This window comes from Lycium barbarum, chromosome 6 (genome assembly GCF_019175385.1).
Source record: "Lycium barbarum isolate Lr01 chromosome 6, ASM1917538v2, whole genome shotgun sequence".
Lineage (NCBI taxonomy): Eukaryota > Viridiplantae > Streptophyta > Magnoliopsida > Solanales > Solanaceae > Lycium > Lycium barbarum.
In genome coordinates, this window is record NC_083342.1 from 134,877,635 (window position 1) to 134,902,184 (window position 24,550).

General features: G+C 37.0%; 2 protein-coding genes and 1 long non-coding RNA gene across 4 annotated transcripts; 2 read left to right on the top strand and 1 right to left on the bottom strand.

The window, feature by feature from the left end:
• Positions 1-361: 361 nt before the first annotated feature.
• LOC132599255 (protein SMALL AUXIN UP-REGULATED RNA 12-like) lies at positions 362-685 on the top strand. The gene has a single exon (XM_060312548.1). The coding sequence runs from the start codon at positions 362-364 to the stop codon at positions 677-679; it is 318 nt and encodes a 105-aa protein (XP_060168531.1). The 3' UTR covers positions 680-685.
• A 2,971-nt stretch (positions 686-3,656) lies between these two features.
• On the bottom strand, positions 3,657-9,533 carry LOC132599258 (uncharacterized). 2 transcript variants are annotated; one of them, XR_009566788.1, is made up of 3 exons: positions 9,203-9,533; positions 9,004-9,113; positions 3,657-4,867 (listed from the first exon to the last, which is right to left on the bottom strand). It is a non-coding gene; the product is annotated as an uncharacterized LOC132599258 (long non-coding RNA). The 2 variants fall into 2 exon arrangements; XR_009566787.1 differs by having other exon boundaries at positions 9,197-9,533.
• A 5,758-nt stretch (positions 9,534-15,291) lies between these two features.
• Positions 15,292-17,362, top strand: LOC132600273 (auxin-responsive protein SAUR50-like). Its single transcript, XM_060313344.1, has one exon. The coding sequence runs from the start codon at positions 15,613-15,615 to the stop codon at positions 15,931-15,933; it is 321 nt and encodes a 106-aa protein (XP_060169327.1). The 5' UTR covers positions 15,292-15,612; the 3' UTR covers positions 15,934-17,362.
• The last annotated feature ends 7,188 nt before the right edge of the window (positions 17,363-24,550 follow it).

The following is a 24,550-nucleotide window of genomic DNA, read 5'->3' on the forward strand; positions in this document are numbered from 1 at the left end:
CATAATCTTGTTTGTTTCTTTTACAAATACGTTGGTTTCTTCATAAACAAAGATAAATCAGTTGGGGTCTTCTTGCATATATGGCTTCACATTCCTCTATCCCAAACACTACGTGCAAAGCCCACATAATCTTGTTTGTTTCTTTTACAAATACATTGGTTTCTTCATAAACAAAGATTAATCAGTTGGGGTCTTCTTGCATATATGGCTTCACATTCCTCTATCCCAAACACTACCACAAATACTTCTTTAGTAGCATTTTCTTTCTCTCAAAGCAAAATTAAAAGTATTGGTGTTTCTTCTTCTGGTTGTTCCTAAAGCTCTCAACATTCTTTGGATTTCTTCAAGCAAGCATACCAAAATGGCCATCAGAAAATCAAACAAGCTAACGCAGGGTGCAGTTGTGAAGCAAATTATTAAAAGGTGTTCGAGTTTGGGTAAGAAACACGGTTATGATGATGGAGATCACCTTCCCATGGATGTACCAAAAGGACATTTTGCAGTTTACGTGGGAGAGAACCGAACTCGATACATTGTACCAATTTCTTTCTTGACTCACCCTGAGTTTCAGTGCCTCCTCCACTGCGCTGAGGAAGAATTCGGCTTCGATCATGACATGGGAATCACCATTCCCTGTGAAGAAGTTGTTTTCCGATCACTAACTTCCATACTCTGGTAATAGAAGTATCTGATTAAAAGAAGAAAAGAGTGAATATTAGTTAAGTGTAAGATTGTTTAGAAAGAAGAATGGCTTCAAGCTGAAGCAAAATCTTTTGCTTCTCTTCTTTCTAACATCTTTCTTCAGTCCAGTTTTTTTTTTTCTTTTTCCTTTTTTGGGCACTTCCTAGTTTTGTTACCCTCTTCTAACACAAACCTAAGAATTACATGACATCATTTGTTGTTTTATGGGTCAGAAACAGATTTGTAAAAAGAATCGTGTAATTTTTGTTCTTGCAGTACTGGTGCTTTCATGCACCCTGTAAGAAAGCGTTGTGAATGTCTCAACTTATATGCTATTTTCGATACAAAAGTCTCTTGAACTATTTGCATTCTTACTGCATCTTTGTTTTGGCAAAGTCCAACATATTTGAACCCTCATAAAGTACATTCCAACTACATCAAGAACAACCCCTTAACATTTTTAGCAATTTAGCTTAATCGACCAGAGTCCTCAAAACCCCACAACCTCAAACCATTTCTACTAAGCGACATGAATCCAAAGGCCATAAATAGTCACTTATCTATGAGAGTAGGTCTAAAATGGTCCTTTAACTATATACTTACCGGTTTTAGTCCTTTAACTATCCAAAACCTTATCAAATTTGGTCTCCATCCATTTTTTTTATACAAATAGCGTACAAACTCATAAACTTTCGTGAGATTAATCGTTAAACCATTCCTCAGACCCATATTTCTCTCTCCCTGCTTCTTTTTCCTCAAGTTCATTCTTTAACCTCAACTTTTTTCCTCAAGTTCTCTCTCGCGTTTCGTAACCGACAGACTGGGTCGGTTACCCAGTCCGTCGGTTTTGTTAAAAAAAAAAAAAAAAAAAAACTTGACGGTCTCACATCGGTTTTTTTTTTTTTTTTTGAAAATTAAAGAATGAAATGTAGGAACTTGGAGTCAAACCCGGGTATGTTACTTGGCATTAAAGGGCTTTACCACTAGAACACTAATATTTTTTGTTCATATACTTGCATTGATTTAATTTATACTGTTTTTTCGCTCTAAAAACTGACGGACTCCGCCTCCGTCGATTTTTTTATAAACAAATAAAAAATTGACGGACTCTATCGGTTTATTTTAGAAAATAATATAACAAATAATTATATTTTTCGAGCATTTTTGTGCAAAAAATAATCGACGCAGTCCGTCGGTTTTCTTAAAAAAAAGATTTAAAAAAATTATTGAAAAAATCGACAGAATCTGTCCGTCTTTCCATCGGTTTTTTCCATCGGTTTTTTTCTGTCGGTTTTTACCAGTTTTTAAGTAGTGTTTGAGAAGAATGGTCACAGAAATTTTGTGCCTGAGTTTAGAGGCTCGAGAGCGACGCCAGCGCCAGAATGCTCTTTTCTTTTTTTTTTAACAAGAGGAACTTGAGGAAAAAGAAGCAGAGAGAGAGAAATATAGGTCTGAGAAATGATTTAATGATTAATCTCACGAAGGTTTATGAGTTTGTACGCTGTTTGTATAAAAAACATAGATGGAGATCAAATTTGATAAGTTTTTGGATAGTTAAAGGACTAAAACCGGTAAGTGTATAGTTAAGGGACCATTTTAGACCTACTCTCATAGATAAGGGACTATTTATGGCCTTTTCTCTGAATCCAAGCGTAGGATCTCTTTAGGATCGACATCTTTAACTCATCTTGTGACATATACAAGGCTATGTCAATGCCTTTCTTTAAGCCCTTCTTTATCTATTCCCCTGATTTCTCAATCTAATTCCACACGGTGTTCCTGACATTCAATCATGAAAGCCAAACATAAACCCCGCTATTTAGAAGTCCAACTGGATTACCCTTTGAGCAGCTGAATTACCAGTTCATGAACCTACTTACTCAATTCAAATGCAAAAAGCCCAATAAACGAGAGAAATTTGATTCGTGTAAGGTTTAAAAATGCCATATTCATCACCAATGCAAGGCCACCACCCACATCTTAGTTTCAGAGCAGCCTGACAGGCAGAGGCGGACCCAGGATTTTGAGTTCGGGGGTGCTGGATCCAGAAATTTTGAGTTCGGGGGTGCTCTATTAACTATTTATATCTGTTTCTTTTATATTTTCTATACAGTTATACACTCCGTAACTGAATTTAATGGGTGCCGGAGCACCCAAATATTCTACATAGGTCCGCCCCTGCTGACAGGAGTGCATTGGCACACAAGGTTTCTTTACAGGAATTTCAACGAACAAACACAGCTGCATTTTTGGTAAACGATGACTTGGCCTACAAACCAAAGCAGAACACACATACACGCTTAAAAGCAAACCATATTCATGTAAAGGGCGTGAATCGCTTGGCCCAAAGATGACATTTTGAAGACAATGAAGATGTTACTGAGATACACGAGATGTGGGGATAGATGTGAACACCACTCGAATGAATGGAAGAAAAGTTATGGTGAGCAAGAGCATGGGAAAAAATGGGTATTTACAATTCCCTATGAGTAAAGGTATCAATATGTGTAAAGATTTTGAACTACTCAATCTTTGTCTCTAAGATTTTGCATTAAATGTATGAATATGGTATCACAACAATCAACATTTAGTAAACCCGTTCTCGCACTCCGTTAAGGTATTTGATTGAATTATTAAATATCCAAATTCTAACACACAAATCAGACAATATTTAAAGATAAGCTGAATGAGTTACAGCACTTCAAGATAAATTTATCTTCAACACATTTAGTGAGAGAAACAAATGTGGTATCTGTATTCATTGAAGTAGTGTTTGCGAGTAAAAACCACCCACTTAGTGGTGCTAAGCGTAACTTAACTTCTAACTAATCCACCGTACAAGACGGATCTACTACTTTTGTATACAAAATTATGAGATCTATAAAAAGGAAAAATGATCTCAACTATATCCTTAAATCCTCTTCATCAAAAAAACTGTATCCTTAAATCCTAAACTGAGAAGTGATGCCAATGAAAATGTTCTCTGGGCAGGGAATTGTGACACCTCCCATTGGATGATCAAAGCCGAATTCTTCTTCCGCTTGACTGAGAAAGTCTTGAAATAAAGGTCCATTCAAGAATGATACCGGAATCACAAATCTCTTCCTCTGCCTCTCCCAACATATACAGCAAAATGGCCCTTGGGAACATCAAGGGATGTTGAAGACTTCTTGATTATACGAGGAACACGGATAGCCATGATCTTTTAGTTAAGATGAGCAATGAAGAGAAAGTTACTAAAGATTCTGAAAGCACGGGATAATTTTGAGTAGTTCTCTAGTTTTGTGGAGGGTCGTGGTGGTGGCAACTTCTCAAAACTTGTTTATATAAGCAAATGCCAACTCATAAAATCTAATGATTTGTGGTGAAGAGCCATCTGAGTTGGGCATCAGTTAAAGACAATGACAGATCAATTACCCCATGGTCATGCCTTCCAACTAGTTGACAAGATTAATTACTTTAGCTCATATAAGTTCGGGAACACTAGGTCCTACCATTTTCTCATGCATGGAACAAACGATCTCTCAGAATCAAATCCATAGAAATGGATAGTGCCTTATGATTTGTGTCTGGAACACTATCCTTTAGGACTAAAACATACCCCATACACCAACTGTATGTCCATCAATATAAGAACTATAAGAGAAACAAGCTAATCACACTTAAGATTTCACTGTTGATTGACAATAGCAGATGAAGTATCACATGGTTTTGTTATCCAACTCGTTGTCAAGTATTTATGACTCTAGGCCATTGTGCCTGAAGATCAGCAGGCCCCATTGTTTCTATGACATGATAGAAAACATAGGATCTTTAGAAATCAAATTGATAACAATGGGCGATCGTCCTGTAATTATTCAGGTCCGGACCACTTGTCTGCAATTAGAAATAATTTTACTTGCAATATCTGACAACTTATCGGGTCCCCCATGCTAATTCAGTATGTAGGATCAACTTTCCAGATTAGAATTACCTGAGTTATTTCAGCGAAGTTTCAAACAGTAGAGAAGAGATGTTGACTCACTATTAACCTGTCCCAGTGGACAGTTTCCAAATTCCATTAAGAGTACAAATGTTATATCTTGGAGTTAATTAACTTACTTGCGTTTTAATCAGCAGCGGAAATGTTCAAGATCTTGGATCGAATAAGACCAAAGAAAACTGACCAACGAGCTCAGGTCTGCATCTGCAGTAAGGTCATCAGAGACAAAAGCATAAAATTAGAGAAGCTCTTACACCAATGGTAATATATTGACCACTCCAGGTGTAGGATCATTTTGTTTATGAAAACAGACTCATCCATTTTGTATTCTTGTCATAAATAGGATTAACAACAGAAATCAAACAATGAACTAATTATGAATACAATATATTTGGTTAGTGTTAACTAGTAAGCAGGGAGCTTCGCTTGAAGAAAATGAAGTTTTTACACTCGTAAGCTACAAAGGTAATTGGAAAGACAAATAGTAAACATGGTAGCTCTTATCACATCTTCAAAATATATTTTTTATCGCATTCAATTGCACTTACAAAACCAAAAAAGTTGAGAAAGAATTTTACATTGCAATGAATTATTCCATCAATATATGGAATAAATATGGAACCATAGAAGTACAAAGAGGTTCATTACTTCATTTTCTTTTGAAGTAGAGAAATGTGTCCTTATGAGAATAAAAGAATGACATCCATTTATTATGGATCTAAATTCATTAGTCTACCTAGTCAAAGAGTGGTAACTCTCCTCATTCTAACCTCAAATTACTGTTACTTCTAACTCCTGAACTGTCATGCTTTACAGCTTTACAAAATTGTGTAAGCAAAAACTGGGGACTGGTTAATTTCCTTCTCACTTCCTCAAGCGACATGTGAGATCAATGAACACATTCTCACTGCAAGGAATTGTGAGACCACCCATTGGATGATCGAAACCGAATTCTTCTTCAGCTTGACAGAGCAAGTCTTGAAATAAAGGTTGACTCTGGAATGATACGGGGATCACATATCTCTTCTTCTGCTTCTCCCCGACATACACAGCTAAGTGGCCCTTACGAAAATCTCCAGTTGTGGAAGATTTCTTGATTATACGAGGCGTACGAATAGCCATGATCTTTTAGATTTAATGTATATGAGCAAAGAAGGAAAAGAAGAATACTAAAGACCTCAAAAGAAGAAAAATATTCTTTGAATGCTTTCAAGTGTTGCTGAGAGCTGTGGTGGTAGACACTCTCTAAATGTGTTTATATAGGCCAAATGGCAACTCAGAGAATCCTGCTGATAGTGAAGACTTATTTCGTGGGCGCTCCCAAAAGACTATAGTACCTTAAGTAACATGGTTTTGTCTTCCAACTAATCGTCCGATATTAATAACTTTAGGAATAATTAGTTGAAGATAAAGGCCTTACCTTTTCCCTGTAGTTGGAACATAGCATGCCTCACAATCAAATTGCTAAAGAAGAGATGTACCTTTGAGTGATTAACATACACCTAGACATTTCTTGTCTTTAACATAGTTTTGTAATAGAGCAATTATTATTATTTTTTTAAAAAAAAGGGAATATCCATCACCAGACGCCAATAGAACAGAGGAAAGTGGGATGTTCCAGCCCTCCCAGTGCTTTCTTGCTCGGTCCTGAACTTAATACGAAATACTCCTAGTGGATTGCATATAAATTATATATGGAGATTTAGGAACTATTTCCTAAGATTAAAACAAACAAACACCTGTTCCTAAGATTATAACAAACAAACACCTGATCTTAGGAATGCTTAACAGAACCAACTGACTTACAAATTTGACTAACTACAGGAATTAAATTATGTCTTAGGCTTTGAACAACAGATTGATATGGCAAAATTTTAAAAATTGAAAAAGATGAAAGAGGATAAAGGAGAACTTTAGCTCCTCAATGAAAAAGATAAAGAAAAAGAGAACAATTCCTAACTACTTAGTCTAGTTGGTCTACGATTATAAGAAAACTCTACCAGGCAACATGCAATTGAGGTATTTAGATTTTATGCGTTGAAGTATGTAAAACACAAAATGTTATGGGTTTCAATTCAATAACCTGCAAACAAGCAACATTAGTTTTTCTATTTTGCTAATAACATTATTTACTGGCATAACCACCATTATTGGTAACTCGCCAGTAAATACTAATAAATACTTTAGAAATAAGTTGACTAAAATTAGGTATAATTGTTGATGCTGCATAGCATAAGTAACTTAGTCAGATGGATTAAACAACTTCCTGAATCAGAATTATCCAAGTTTTTCAGCTGGTCGAGAGAAATTCTAATAAATCAAGCCAGAGAGGCAGAGATTTGTTTTAAAAGGAGCAGAAAAAGAAAATGTCTAATGGAGTACGATTTACTAATGTCACTTTTCATATCTTGAGTTAATTAACATAGACTTTAACACGATGGAAGCTCTGATTCCCAAGTTATGGAGAAAATGGAGTCTTGTAAAGAAATTTCTCCAACAAGAATATTGAAAATCCAATTGGCTAAAGAATGAATGTGAACAGATTTAATTTGCTTAAGAATGTGCTGTATGTCTTTTAGACATCAGCTACTGAAAATTACATTCAAAATTGTGATGTGCCATGTCTTTTAGACATCAGCTACTGAAAATTACATTCAAAATTGGGGTCTACTGATGCAGCTGATAGTAGCCCCGCTATCTAATTTTCAGTAATATGGTACAAATAATGTGTCTTTCCTAATTCCTCTACTGTACAAGCTGAATATCCTGTTCTATATAAAACTGAGAAAGGAAACGCCTCAGATCCTACTCAATTGAGAAGTAAGATCAATGAACACATCCTCGCTACAGGGAATTGTGAGTCCACCCAGTGGATGATTAAAGCCAAATTCTTCCTCAGCTTGACTAAGCAAGTCTTGAAATAGAGGTTCGCTCAAGAATGATAGCGGGATAACAAATCTCTTTTTCAGCTTCTCCCCAACATAAACGACAAAGTGGCCCTTTGGAACATCTCCAGTTGTAGAAGACTTCTTGATTATACGAGGCATACGGATAGCCATTGTTCGTTAAGATCAAGATGAGAAAATAAGGAAGGGAAGAATTAGTAAGGAATCTGAAAGCAGAGGAAAGCTTTGAATGGTTGCAAGTGTTGCTGAGAGTTGATATGGTAAACCTATTTTGGATGTGTTTATATAGGCCAATGACAAGTTGCCAAACCCCACACATGTGTGAATAGCCATTATGTGGACACACCTATCCCAAAAAAAGGGGATTCTGTGGACACCAGCTCAAGACAGTAGCACCTGAAGTATCACATGGCTTTGCCTTCCAACTCATTGTCAAATTATTTTACCATGAGACTAGTCTAAAAGCAGAAGGTCCCACTGATTAATCACAAAATGCGAATCTACGAGGGCATATCCTAAGAATTTTGAACGAAAATTTCATTATCCATAATGCCAAAGCAATGGCTCAGGATACAAGTTGGTTTTTACGATAAAAAACTATTTATGGTTCCAAGTGGTGCTGTAGTTGAAGACTTATAAAATGGTCAAATTGTGATGATTATTGGAAATAATAAGCATTTATAAGGTTAGAATATTTCTCCAGCTTCATTTATCAATTAGAAGTTGTAGGTAATGCAATGTTTGTGGTCAAAGAAAAACAACACAAACCAGTGTCCACTTGTGTTGAGCATGGGTGGACCTAAGCACTAACTTTGTAGGAAACAAGGAAAAGAAGAATGAAGAAGCTTATCTTTAATCTGGTGAGCAGTTATGATAATAGAGTGGTACTCATCCAAAAGAAGAACATGCTGGCTCAAATTTATCAAGAAAATCAATTTGACGCAGTGCACCTTTAAGTGATCAGATTATGTATATCCAACAACAAGTTGACTTCGAACAGCACTTTACTAGGAATCTAAATTCCTATACCAAATTTAATATTCTAAAGTAATAATGAATAGCCAGAACTATGGCCCATATGGTACTAGGGACAAAGACCTCAAAAGATACAAAAAAACTATAAGAGCTCCGGACAGGGAGAAATAGCCTAAAACTATAAGAGCTCCGGACAGGGAGAAATAGCCTCTGAATTTCAAATGATTATTTTAGCAACCACACAACCATCAACTTTTAGCAGTTTATGTGAAGAGCAAAATCAACAAAAAGCAGAAAAAACTAAGAGATTGATTTAGGCAAGTCCATGACTATTTCAATTCTTGGATGATTCTAATTGTTTAGTAATCAAAACTTTAAAATTTTTTGGTCCTAGCATTGGGTAGTTTGTTCATTATATGGTATCAGGCGGCAGAGCTGTAAAATAGAAGAGCAACTTACAAGATGTGCTGGTTGATAATGAAGATCAACATGGAAATGAATGATGATGCCTTTTCCTTGATATTTTTACGTTTTGCTGTCATTTTGTATAAGCTCGGGGAAAAAGAAATCTGATTCAAAAGGAGAAAACAGAAAAGTTAGTAATCTATTAGTCCCAGCAATTCTTTTAGACAGTGAGTTGAGTTAACTGTACCCTTACAAATGGTTTTGCAGTGATAAGAAATTCATTTGTTCTCAGCGTGCTACTGCTCTCATTTTTATTTTTTATTTTTTTGTTTAACAATTACGACTTATAGTACTTTTTTGTATAGTTTTCGAATATATAAATTTTAATTTCAAGATTTTGAATTAGTCTAATCCAATTTAGCTTTAAAAAAAATTAAGATGAGAAAAGTTCCAAATTATAGTAGCTTTTGTATAGTTTCCGAAGATATAACTTTTAATTTTAAAAGTTTAAATTAATCTAATCCAATTTAGCTTCGAAAAAATTGAGATGAGAAAAATTACAACTTATAGCACTTTTTGGATAGTTTCCGAATATATAAATTTTTACTTTACAATTTCCAATCGTATCTAATCCAATTTAACTCCGAAAAAATAAAGATGAAAAAAATTAGAACTTATAATACTTTTTATATGGTTTCAGAAATATAAATTTTAGTTTTAATTTTTTGAATTAATCTAATCCACAGTAATATTTTCGGATGCTTCTAAGTTGCCATGTTGGTATTGATCCAGATCTCATACACTTAGTTTAGCCATGATTAAGGAGATGTTTAGGTTAAATAGATTTTGACCCTTAGATATAAAAGTGGAACAGGTGTAATTTGATTAGCAGTGCATTGGACAAACTGGATAGTAAATCTACTGGAGGGGAGCTGCTTTCCAAAAATTTATATGGCTTATTTTAGACCATTAAGTTGAAATGGAGGAAGTAATAACTAGGGTGCCATGTTAAAGGGGAATATATATAGTAAAATACTGCATCTAACATTCTTTTATCGGAAAAGGGTCAAAATTATCCCTAAACTTTGAAAAATAGTTTATTCATACCCTTCGTTATACTTTAGGCCAATTATACCCTTACAGTTATACTATGGGGTCAATTATACCCTTATATATAACTGTTGCCACGTGACATCATCCTAACCCTTCAAAATTATTGTACCCTCAAATAATTTTTTACCCACTAAAATAACTCAATCCAACCCGATTTTTTTTTCCAGCAAAAATAATACGGAATTATTTTTATTTTATTTTGCTGGAAAAATTATCCGTATTATTTTTGCTGGAAAAAACAATTCGGGTCGAGTTGAGTTATTTTAGTGGGTAAAAAATTATTTGAGGGTAAAATAATTTTGAAGGGCTGGGATGATGCCACGTGGCAGCAGTTAGACATAAGGGTATAATTGACCCCATAGTATAACTGTAAGGGTATAATTGGCCCTAAAGTATAACGAAGGGTATGGATGAACTATTTTTCAAAGTTCAGGGGTAATTTTGGCCCTTTTCCGTTCTTTTATTAAGTTTTGATCGATGCTATCATACAAATCTATAAAAATGTAAATACATGCAACAATTAGTCAGAAAAATTCTCAAATTTTCGTATTTTATTGATCGGTAGTTTCTTGTATCTTGGCCGATATGGTTGCCTAACTCTTGAACAAAACCTATATAATTAATCTTGTTTGTTTCTTTTATAAATACACTGGTTTCTTCATAAACAAAGATAAATAAATAACGGAAAAGGGTCAAAATTACCCCTGAACTTTGGGAAATAGTTCATTCATACCCTTCGTTATACTTTAGGGCCAATTATACCCTTACCGTTATACTATGGGGTTAATTATACCCTTATGTCTAACAGCTGCCACGTGGCATCATCCCAGCCCTTCAAAATTATTTTCCCCTGAAATAATTTTTTACCCACTAAAATAATCCAACCCGACCCGATTTTTGTTTTCCAGCCAAAGTGATACGGACCCAACCCATTACCCCTTGGCTGGAAAAAAAAAAATCGGGTCGGGTTGGATTATTTTAGTGGGTAAAAAATTATTTCAGGGGAAAATAATTTTGAAGAGCTGGGATGATGCCACGTGGCAGCTGTTAGACATAAGGGTATAATTGACCCCATAGTATAACGGTAAGGATATAATTAGCCCTAAAGTATAACGAAGGGTATGAATAAACTATTTCCCAAAGTTCAGGGGTAATTTTGGCCCTTTTCCCAATAAATAAATACACTGGCTTCTTCCTTTGGCGTTGAAACGGAAAATGCCAAACAAAATGAGCGTGACAAAGTTGTAATTTGATAGTGGTAAGTATGGCCCAAATAACAATGATTCTTGGGCTATATTGACTCCCGTGCAGCTGAATTTTCTACATTCCAATTGCAAACAACTATAGGTACTTTCTTCGACAATTACCCTCATCTTTTAAAGCAATTAAAAAAGCGCACGCAAGTCAAATATTGCTAATTGACTGGTAATTTCTTGTATGGCATCAATTCTTTCGAGGAATGAGTTGATATATCTAGATGGTAGTTCTAAGTTAATTTGTTAAAATATTATTCGTATCGTCCAAGTATCAAGGTGTTGGCTGCCTAATTCTCTTGACAAAGCCTATGAAATCTTGTCCGTTTCTTTTACAGTACGTTGGCTTCTTCATAAACAAAAGATAAATAAGGATGCTGAACAATGGTAGGGAAGTCCAAATATATTTTTTGGACAGTGTTACAAAATTGAAATTTGATACTCCGTAATAGTCATGAAAGAGTGAGCGTCCAATACAAAATCTTAAGATAATGGATGGAGTAGTCTAAAATATTATAAACTCCCTTGGAATCCTAACACAATTAATGAGGGACAAGTACATTTTCTAACACCCTCCCAACGTGTATCCTTATTTGTTTTTTGAAGTAGAGATGAGAGGCTCAATAAGAGTGGAACTTAAATAGAGAGAGGCAAATTAGACTCGATAGGCTAATAAGTGGACCTAGAGCAATATCAATGACTTAATGGACTGATAAGAATAAGATATGAGGAGATTAAATTATACTCTATACAAAAGGGCTCGCAAAAGTTAGACTTTGATACCATTAAAAAATAATTGAGAATCCAATAAAAAATTTCAAGATAATGGGGTGAATATTCCAGGACATTATAAGTCCCTTTGAAAATCATTAAACAATCCATGAGAGACAAGTGCATTTTCCAACAGAGTTAATTGTATGACCCTAATCATATTAGCTCTTGGGGCTAACTGTCACGACCCAGCCCCGTGGGCCGTGACTGGCACCCTACCTGGGTACCCAGATCAAATCACATATTCATTTACCAAATCCGAACGTATTTCAGAATTTCATAAAAGTCATATCAACATAGGTTATATCAAAATATGTCTTAAGCGGTCGCACAAATCAAAATGTCATATCGAATCCAAACGGAGCGGCGGAATAGACATCGCCGGTCATAAGTGCAAATATAAGCATAAGGGCCATTTAGGGTCATCATAACAAACTGACCGCTGTAAGACCAGAAAACAAAATCAAACAAACATACATAGGACCCTCGCTCCACATATATGACTACAGGCCTCTACGAATTCAAAACAAAGACATATGGCGAGACAGGGCCCCGCCGTACCCAAATAGTCAAATGTACGGAATATATACATAGCAAAAGAAGTCTGTACCAAAAGTGGACTCCGAGTCAAGAAGGAGTACTCCGAAATAGCAGAGAGTGAAGCCTACAGTGGAGGATCACCAATGTCTGTACCTGCGGGCATGAAACGCAGCCCCCGAAGAAAGGGGGTCAGTACGAAATATGTACTGAGTATGTAAAGCACGGAGTACAGAACTATGAGCCAAAACTGAAAGCAAACCGGATATCAAAGGGAAGTACCAATCAGTATGTCAAAATCCGTATCAAATCATATACATATACATAATGCAAACGAAATCATGCAAACGCTCAAGAACGTGGTCGCCACTCCGACGCTGGCGCCACACACAGCATAACACCAGAAGGTTTCGAATCTCCGTACATCCCCGAACACAACATAAGTGAGCGTATCGCATCACTAGCCATATCACAGCATAACTCCAAACGGAACCCGGCCCTATGGCGAGGCCTCGGGAACCGTAACACAGCATACGGCCGAATTATCATAGGGCGCACGAATCATAACCGGTCCGGGAACCGGTGAACGAAGTCATAGTAAGGCACGAGCGGAGTCGTGAGCAAACAAATGCAAACCATATTTCAAAATAGCCTTTCAAAACATAATGATTTCATAAGTCATTTTATAATCCAAAATGAACGAATACTTAGCTAATACGAAGGTTTACTTCACAAAAAGTTTCCAAAGTAGTGCATATGGCACAAAACGTAATTTAACATATCATAATAATCAAAACATATTTCATAGGGGGAAGTTTCAAAACCGAAGATTTCAAATCAAACTTTGTCCAATAGGAGAGCCCAATAGGACAAATAGGGCGTCTCGGGGTTAGCGGGCCCACCTCGAGTCAAATTGAGGTGGCGAACATAATTTACGAACAGTTAGAGGCCAAAAGGTCATACATAATCATTTCCAAGTGACCCGATCACATTTCGATAGGTTTCGGACATTTGGTTGCATTCCGGCCAAAATAGAGCCTTTAGGCTTCAATTGAATTGAATGAATAGTAACCTTTTTGTGAATCGGGTTTCGAGGAGCAGAATTGCTCCGGAGGTTCCAATATTCACCTAACATACTAAGACATGCCAAACGAAGAAGTGGGGAGCTTTACATACCTTATAGACGTCTTATGCTCTCCTTAAAATCAAATCCCGTTTCGTCCGAAATCGGCAAATGGTCAAAGTTACCAATTTGAGATTCTTAGGCTTAAAATTCCCATTAACTTGATTTTTGTCTACCGAAATTTCGGCAGCATTTCCCCTATAAATCTAACACCCCCGAGACTTAGCTCGGCTCAAAATACATCAACAACAACAACCCAAACATCATCAAACAACACAAACCATAATCAAATCATTCTAGCTTCAAAGTTCTACCTTATTACACAAGTTGACAACTTTCATTCAAACTTCAAAATTCCAAATCTATGTCCACATTATTGTATTCATTCAATCACTCAAAATTATTCAATCACACCCCAATTATGCTCCAAACCATATACAAAATTTCCCCAAAGTTCATTACTTTCCATATTTCATTCAAAACATCAAAAATTACGACGAACGTTCTAACTCTCATTGTTTCACTCCAAATTCATTAACATCAACCATAAGTCATATTTAAAGTCTTTAGCATCATAGATATACAATGATATACACAAATATACCAAACGTATACACTTTCCCATAATGTTCCGAAATCATTTTCCAACACCAATTCAATTCATTAAACGATCATTCACGTCATAAATGTCACAACGACGCACTAAACAAACTAAACAAGATCAATTCACATTTCTTTCTCCTTCTTAAGGCACACGGCCATAACATCCTATATACACACACCCACGGTTTTCTACACACATCAAAACTACGGGATTCTCGTCTATTCTCAATCCTTATCACATTCATACAAATTCCATAACAAAAGAATAGTAAAATTCTTACCTTTTTTTGAATTTCCGACTTGTCGCAAACGCGCACCTTTCGCCAAACTAATTGTACCCCGTTGAAGAGGGTCTTGAGTACTCTACAAATATGTGAAAATCAAGATTTTTGGATTAGAATCAAAGTCTTGGGATTTTTTTTTTTAAATGGAAAGGGGTTCGGCCGAGACTCTTAATAGGGGTGTTCTTCAATTCAATTTTTTTTTGTTTGACTTGGTTCTTGATAATTCCAAAGGAGGACTTAATATATATCCAATTATAGGTCATGTGTATATCACATGACCTTTAAAATGTGGGCTTGGACCTTGTCATGGCCGGCCACCTCAAGCTTTGGGCCTCAATTTTTGTTTTATCTTTTCTTGGCCCAATTCATTAAAAGTCCCGTTTTGTAATTCCCGAAACTAATTTCCGAAATTTCAAATTTACCCTCGGCCTTCCCCAATGTCTTAGCACCAATAATTTCATAACCAACGTAGTCATATCCACTAAAATCAAAATATTTCCTCATAACACACAAGTCTTAATTATTTCTCGATTTCCAATTATACGAAAACACGGAACATAACACTAACTTCGTACAACGTGGGAGTAAATTAGAAAAGGGATCAATCCGGTCATTGGAAAACCAAACAAAAGTTCCATGTTATTTTTTAATGCAACCTATGAAACCGAAATTCAGGGAGGGGACGAATATGTACGGGTAAAGTCATGGAGCTTTGCCTTCCTCTCCTTCCAATGCCTAATCTTGTCCTCTTCACTACAATATCAGTATATCACCGTCCTTTAATTTACTTCACGATTCCCCCCATACTCCTCACCCTAAAAGAAAAAAAAAATTAATTAATTAAGTTTGGGTTTTCTCTATAAATAAATAGCTTCATATTTCTCTCTATTCCGAACCTCACGACTTCTTTATATTAGTATTGGTCTTTCTTGCTCTTCCTAAAGCTCTCAACTTTCTTTAAATATCTTCAAAAACATAAATGGCCATAATTAGAAAATCAAACAAGTTGCCACACGCTGCAGTCTTGAAGCAAATTATGAAAAGATGTTCGAGTTTAGGTAAGAAGCAGGGGTACGACGACCAAGACTACTCTCTGATTGACGTACCCAAAGGACATTTTGCAGTTTACGTGGCAGAGAATCGAACTCGTTACATTGTACCTATTTCTTTTTTGAGTCATTCAGATTTTCAGAGTCTCCTTCATCATGCTGAAGAAGAATTTGGCGTTGATCACGACATGGGCATCACTATTCCCTGCGACGAAGTCGTCTTCCGGTCTCTTACTTCCATGATTCAGTAGTAGTGAAGTGTTAGAAAGAAAGAAAAAAAAGAGAGTAAATATTAGGTGTAAGATTCTGGAGTAGTACTCACTAGTGTGTAGTCAAGATGAAGCAATTAATTTTCTGTTTTTTTCTTCTCTTCTATAGGAACTACATGGTGCTAGTATTAGTTAGTGTTTTATATGGGTCAGTATTAGATTGTTAAAAAAAAAAAAAAAAACTCGGAATTTCTTACTTGGAGTGGTGTTTATATATATTTGCACCCTGTAAGAGAAGTGAATGTCTCTCAATCTATTTGCCATTTTCCATACACATCTCTCAGTGATTTGCACTTTTACTGAATCTCCTACGTAATTCAATGTGTTACGAGAGCATGCATAGGTTCTAGTTTCAAGTATCAAGTTCACCCCTTGTTAAAAATAATTCCACACGCTTAGAAGCTTATGAGAAATATACAAATTGGTCACACAATTCAAACATTTATGTTATTGTTTCGAGAAACTACAACAATAACAAAAATGTAAAGAGAAACAATAGTTTTTATTTTCTACACCACAAAAAAAGACAACGTAGGGCATTACATGTAAAACTTCATCATTTTATTAAAACATAATTGTCTAACTTTTTTTTTAATTAATCGGAATGATTTCAATCCAAACCAAACAAATATAATAGTTACTAATGAAATGTGCAGAGTGTATCAATCAGTAGTGCAACATGCAATATCCCAATTGATGAATTTACAAGAGAAGACGTCTCAAATTCTTTAAACACATATTTCTTGTTCTCAAACTAAGATTTTTTTAGACAAAAAAGAAAATGCAGTCAGTGAATTCACAGTATATTTTATTCGGGTTCATGAGAACTCAGTAACTTTTACTCAAACCTTGTAAGTTGTACATGTATTAAAATATTTGAATGTAAACCCAATTATTATTATATATTAACTTGAGGTCAGAATCTATAAACTTTATATTTTGAATCCACTTTTTGCATCAGTTTCTCTATTGCTCTTCTTATTGTCATTGGTTGTATCGTATGTAAATAATATGGATTTCATACAGCTGAATTCTCCTTATTCCAAATGTAAACAACAAGGGGTACTTTCTTCGAGAATTGCCCTCATATTTTTATGCGAAATAGAGCATGTAATTCAAATAATGCTAACAATTGACTGGTAATTTCTTGTACTTGGCATCATATTCTTTAGAACAACCCGATGCTCGTTAAAATATTGTTAGTATCATCCAAGTATCAAGGTGCATGTTTGCTGTTAGTATTGTTAGTATCATTCGCTCAAGAATGATAGCGGGATAACAAATCTCTTTTTCAGCTTCTCCCCAACATAAACAACAAAGTGGCCCTTTGGAACATCTCCAGTTGTAGAAGACTTCTTGATTATACGAGGCATACGGATAGCCATTGTTCGTTAAGATCAAGATGAGAAAATAAGGAAGGGAAGAATTAGTAAGGAATCTGAAAGCAGAGGAAAGCTTTGAATGGTTGCAAGTGTTGCTGAGAGTTGATATGGTAAACCTATTTTGGATGTGTTTATATAGGCCAATGACAAGTTGCCCAACCCCACTGATGTGTGAATAGCCATTATGTGGACACACCTATCCAAAAAAAAAGGGCATTCTGTGGACACCAGCTCAAGACAGTAGCACCTGAAGTATCACATGGCTTTGCCTTCCAACTCATTGTCAAATTATTTTACCATGAGACTAGTCTAAAAGCAGAAGGTCCCACTGATTAATCACAAAATGCGAATCTACGAGGGCATATCCTAAGAATTTTGAACGAAAATTTCATTATCCATAATGCCAAAGCAATGGCTCAGGATACAAGTTGGTTTTTACGATAAAAAACTATTTATGGTTCCAACTGGTGCTGCAGTTGAAGACTTATAAAATGGTCAAATTGTGATGATTATTGGAAATAATAAGCATTTATAAGGTTTGAATATTTCTCCAGCTTCATTTATCAATTAGAAGTTGTAGGTAATGCAATGTTTGTGGTCAAAGAAAAACAACACAAACCAGTGTCCACTTGTGTTGAGCATGGGTGGACCTAAGCACTAACTTTGTAGGAAACAAGGAAAAGAAGAATGAACAAGCTTATCTTTAATCTGGTGAGCAAATATGATAATAGAGTGGTACTCATCCAAAAGAAGAACATGCTGGCTCAAATTTATCAAGAAAATCAATTTGACGCAGTGCACCTTTAAGTGATCAGATTATGTATATCCAACAATAAGTTGACTTCGAACAGCACTTTACTAGGAATCTAAATTCCTATACCAAATTTAATATTCTAAGTAATTATGAATAGCCAGAACTATGGCCCATATGGTACTAGGGACAACGACCTCAAAAGATACAGAAAAGCTATAAGAGCTCCGGACAGGGAGAAATAGCCTCTGAATTTCAAATGATTATTTTAGCAACCACACAAACCATCAACTTTTAGCAGTTTATATGAAGAGCAAAATCAACAAAAAGCAGAAAAAACTAAGATATTGATTTAGGCAAGTCCATGACTATTTCAATTCTTGGATGATTCTAATTGTTTAGTAATCAAAACTTTTAAATTTTTTTGGTCCTAGCATTGGGTAGTTTGTTCATTATAGGGTTCCTGAGCTCCGAGGTTAACCCCGTGCCCAGGTATACCTTTCTGTCCCGTTGATATTCGAACAAGATGATTTGCTCCAACTCCTCTACTGTTGACTTGGTTGCATCCGAGTCATCCGGCAAGACGAATGATCTGGGTACACCGAAATCATCCTCTTCATACCCCGGGTCCAACCCCTTCTGCTCCGTTGTCGAACCCGTGTACTTTAGTTGCTATTTGGAGTCCTTGCCCCCGGTTGACTCATCTTCCTTTTTATCCGATTTTTTGGGAAGAGGTGACGCTTCCTCGACCGCAAACAACTCCCTTGCAGCAGGTTGTTCACCTCGAATGGTTTTTATCCCCTCCTGGGTCGGAAATTTCAGCAGCTGATGTAATATCGATAACACGGCCCTCATGCTATGTATCCAAGGTCTACCCAGCAATGCATTATACTTCATATCTCCTTCGATTACATAGAACACCGTTTGCTGGATAGTGCCGTCAATGTTGACCGACAAAGAGATCTCCCCCTTCAAGGTTTCACTCGCCATATTGAACCCGCTGAGCACTCGGGCTACCGGTACGATCTGATCGAGTAGCCTTAGCTGTTCAAATACTCTCCACCGGATGATGTTGGCCGAGCTACCTGGATCAATCAAAGTACGTTTAACTTGTGATTTAAAAATAAGAATAGAGATTACCAATGCATCATTGAGCGGTTGAATGATGCCTTCTGCATCCTCGTTGTTGAAAGAGATGGAACCCTCAGGTAAGTAATCCCGGTTGCGCTTCTCACGTACAATGGAAACCTTCGTTCGTTTCGTCACCGTCCCTCGAGGGGTATCGGTACCCCCGATTATCATGTTGATTATATGCTGAGGTTCCACTGGTTCGGCCCGTTTATGAGATTCTTTTTCCTTGTAGTGGCTTTTAGCTCGTTCACTTAGCAATTCTTGAAGGTGGCCATTCTTCAGTAACCGAGCCACCTCCTCTCTTAGCTGGCGACATTCCTCAGTTCTGTGCCCATGGGTTCCATGATATTCACACATCACGCTCAGGTCCTGTTGGCTCGGGTATGACCTTAGTGTTCTCGGCCATCTTGCTTCTTCGATACGACCAATAGCCGAGATGAGGTCCGAAGTGTTGACGTTGAAGTTGTACTCCGATATCCTTGGCAAGTCTTTGTCGCTGGCCGAGCTTCCGGCATCGCTCCTAAATGAGAGACCTCGACTGTTCGACGGACGCTCAGTCCGTTTATCACCCCGACCGGAGAATTGACTTGGGCCAACCCTTGATTTTTCCAACCTGAAGCTTGGCTTTTCCGAATGGGAGTATGGTCGATACCTTTCCCTCGATGGTCTGGACTCCGGCTCGTAATTTTTCCGCGATCTCTCCGAGCTTTTGTTGATATTCACGGGCCCCGGGGGAAGCTCGAGTTGGTCATCCTCTGCCCGAATCTTCGATTCGTATCTATTATGGACATCTGCTCAGGTCACAGCCTCGTATTCCAGCAAGTTTTCCTTTAGTTTAAACGAGGCCGTCGAGCTCCGAGGATTGAGCCCTTTGGTAAAAGCTTGTGCAGCCCATTCCTTCGGAACCGGAGGGAGCTCCATCTATTCCCTTTGGAACCGGTTGACAAATTCACGCAATAACTCATCATCCCTTTGGGCTATACGAAAAATATCCGCCTTACGGGCCTACACCTTTTTGGCACCGGCATGAGCTTTTATGAACGCATCCACGAGCATTTCGAAGGAAGTGATTGAATGCTCGGGCAGATGGTCGTACCAAGTCAATGCTCCCTTCGACAGAGTTTCCCTAAAATTTTTCAACAACACGGATTCAATTTCATCCTCTTCAACATCATTGCCTTTTATAGCACAGGTGTATGAAGTCACGTGCTCCTGAGGGTCCGTTGTGCCGTCATATTTCTGGATATCCGGCATTTTGAACCTCTTCGGGATCAATGTCGGAGCCGCACTCGGAGGAAAAGGCCTTTGAATGTACCTCTTCGAATCCGGTCCTTTCAGATTAGGTGGAGCCCCCGGGATCTGGTCCACTCGAGAGTTATATGTGTTATATCCCGTGTTTGCGCATTCGGAAAAATTTGGAATAATCTTGCTTTGTAGGAAATAAGGGCTATATTTGATTTTATTTCATATATGTGTGTTATTCATGAAAAATATTGATGCGGAAATACGGAAGAAGGCCAAGGGCGAAATTGGAATTTCGGGAATTAGTTTCGGGAATTACAAATAAAATCCACAATGAATTGGGCTCAAAATTTTTTTTAATGGAATTGAGGCCCAAGAGCTATGGAGTGGCCAAGCCCAAGCCCATGGGAATTCTTCCATGTGGCATTTTAAATAAAAAGGGTCAAAATTGTATGGGATTCACTAGAACATTTCAAGACAACAAACAAGAGAGAGAGAGAGAGCCAAAGACTAAGAGGGTTTCGGCTAGAGAGAGGAAGAGAAAGAAAAAAATTTAGCTCATCAATTCTTGGTCCAAAAATCATAATCTTCTAGTTTTCCTATTAAGTTGGAAACCCTCTTCAATGTGATACAAATTTGGAAGCAAAAGAGTACTTTTTTTACAAAGTGGAAATTCTTGAAGAAAAGGGTAAGAATTTTATCTCTTTTGTTATGGAAGAATCATATGTGTTAAAATGGTTAAAATTGCATGAAAAACCATGGAATTGTGATGTGTGTGTGCATGGTGTGTGTGTGTGTGTGAAGCATGTATGGCCGTGAGCCATAATGGTATGGGGAGGTGAGTTAAATTTTATTTAGCTTGCTAGTTGTGTCGTTGTGGCATTTATGACGTAAATAAAGGTTTAACGAAGTGAGTTTGGCATTGAAGTTGGTTGTATGTTGATATGGGAAAATTATATGATTTTTGTATATTCTTACATAATTGTGAAAGTAAGACTTTAAATGTGGATTATGGTTGTTGTTAATAAATTTGGGAGGAAACAATGCGAGTTAGTAGGTTCGTCGTAGTCGTTGACGTTTCGGATAGAATATGGAAAGTGGCGGATTACTTGAATTCATGTATATTGCATGGAATATTATTGGAATACGTTTGAATAACCTTGAATGAGTAAATGAATATGATAATGTGGATATTAGTTTGATATTGTGGAGTTTGAACGGAAGTTGTCGCTTTATGTAGAAAGGAAGAATATTGATGCTAGAACCTATTTTGTTGTGATTCTTGATTCATTTGGTATTGTGGGGTTGTTGTTGTTGATATTGAGCCGAGCTAAGCCTCGGGGATGTTATATGTATAGGGAAGTGCTGCCAAAATTTCGGTAGACAAATATAAAGTTAAATGAATTCTTAAAGTCTCGCAATTCCTAATTGGTAACTTTGACCATTTGTAGATTCTGAGCGAAACGGGATTTGAGTTTTGGACGAGCGTAAGACGTATATAAGGTATGTAAGGCTACCCATTCCTTCTTTTGGCATGTCTTAGGCATACTAGGTCGATATTGGAGCCCCGAGGGCAATTCTGTTCCTAGAAATCCGAATTGGAAATTGAGTACTATTCATTCAATTGAATTGAATTATAAAACTCATATTTTGTTGAAAAGTGATCAAATGTCCGGAACTTTTGTAAATGTAATCGAATCACTTCGAAACTTCCATGTATGATTCCGTAGACCCCAAATGTCCGTGATTCATGTCCGCCACCTCGACTTGACCCGAGGTGGGCCCGCTAGCATCGAGAGTTCCTTGTTTGCTCTATTAGTCTCATTTTGTACAATGTCGGCAAAGCACTTTTGTTATGAATTTTGACTATCATAAAGTAATGTTTTGACTGCCACGATATTCTAAATTATATTTTGAACCATAAATACTACTTTGGAAATACTTTTGTGAAACGAACCCCGTATTGACTAATTGTTCGAACTACTTGACTAATGAGTTAGCATATGATATTATCAAGTTTCAAAAGGTGTTTTGATATATAAATTGCATTGTTTGCTCACGACTCCGCTCGTGCCCTTATTATGACTTCGTTCACCGGTTCCCGGGCCGGCTATGGTTCGTGCGCGCTATGATAAATTCAGCCGTATGCTGTGTTACGGTTCCCGAGACCTCGCCATAGGGCCGGGTTCCGTTTGGAGTTATGCTGTGATATGGCTGGTGATATGTTATGATGATATGTGTGTTTGGGGATGTACGGAGATTTGAACCTTCTGGTGTTATGCTGTGTGTGGCACCAGCATCGGAGTGGTGACCACGTTCCTGAGCTTTTGCATGATTTTATCTGCATTAGGTATATACGTTTTCAGTACAGATTTTGATATACTGTTCAGTATTCCCCTTTTGTATCCTGTTTGTTTTCAGTTGTGGCTTATTTCTGTACTCTATGCTTTACATACTCAGTACATCTTTCGTACTGACCCCCTTTCTTCGGGGGCTGCGTTTCATGCCCGCAGGTACAGATACCAGTGATCCACCACTGTAGGCTCCACTTTCTGCTATTTCGGAGTACTCCCTTTTGATCCGGAGTCCACTTTGGTACATACATCTTTTGCTATGTATATACTTCTGACTCGGCCATGGAAAAATCGGACTAACGGCCACAATCAACTCGGTCATGGAGAAGCCGAACTAACGGCCACGATCAACTCGGTCATGGAGAAGCCGGACCAAACGATTTCCTTCGCTCTCTTTTGATCAATCACTTCTAGCGCAACGCCTCCGGTCCGAAAGAAAGTTTTCATGCTCGTGCTTGTTTATTTCTTCCCTCGATTCCCGGTCTCACCGGTCTAGCATAAATCCGATTTTTATCGTATACAACAAACTGTTAGATCAAAACCAATATAATACTGTAAATAAAAAGGCAAAAGTAAAGTACGAAAAGTAAATGACACAGCTTGTTGGATTATTTTCTTTTGGTAGCAATTCCTTTTTCTTGTGTGTTTGGCTTTTATTTCAAGCACAACAGCAATATTAACGACATGCATGGGCATGGCTTAACAAACGGAAATCCCTGAGCTACATCCCGGGACCCCTTTTTGGTATGTTCAAGTTACACATTTGGTCGATCGGCGAAAGTAATTACATTCGTTAGCCAAATATACAATATATATATATATATATATATATGCACACACACAAAAAAAAAATACATTTGTTGGCTATTATTTTGATGAGCGACTATTTATATCAATTTTTTCTTTTGATAACGGCTCTGTAATGAGCCGCCACCACCCACCCACCCCCTCCTCCCACAAATCCTTTTTGTGAGGACTCTTCCCGATATAGCAGTAACTAGAGAAGATTTGTGGAGGAAGCCACTTTTAAGTTTCAATTGGGAATGCCGCCACTCAATTTCTTTTTCAATTATTTTTTGGTATTAGGGTTTAGAAATAGGGGAATAGGGTATATTGCATAATTTTAAAAGGTTTGGAGGTTTTAAGTTATACACTTAAGTCCATGTGACTTGTAATAAAATATACAAAGCCCCTCTCTTTCTCCTAAAATATGCATAAGTCTCCTTCTCTCTCTTCACTCTATTTTCTATCAAGACCAATCTCTCCAGTTGATTTTTCTTCTCTCTAGAGAGCAGAAGCTCCCCAATCATCGTCCTCAGGCATGTTAATTAATTTTGCATCAGTGGCCAAGTATTTTAAGATCCATATTGCCTATTTAAAAGTATGGTTTGATTTTAAAAAAATTGATCTTGATAAAAACCTAGCGTTCATAAAGTTCTGCTTCTTTCTAAAACCTTTAAAGTTTTGCCTATTTTTCCATCAAAATGTGTGTTATATATACTCATTTTGCTTGTTTCGATCTTTCTTTTTGTGTTTTTGCTTTTTGTAAATTATGGTCTATTAATAGACTTTTGGTCGATTATTCTTATTCCCTATCTGAAAAAGAGCATGGTTCAGATACAACCGCCACGTCCCTGTTCAGGATAGTTCAGATACATATGGTGCAGATACATGTTTCAGATACAGTTGAGAGTTGAGGGTGATGGTTCTTATATCAAGGTTCAACAAAGTCTGTATTG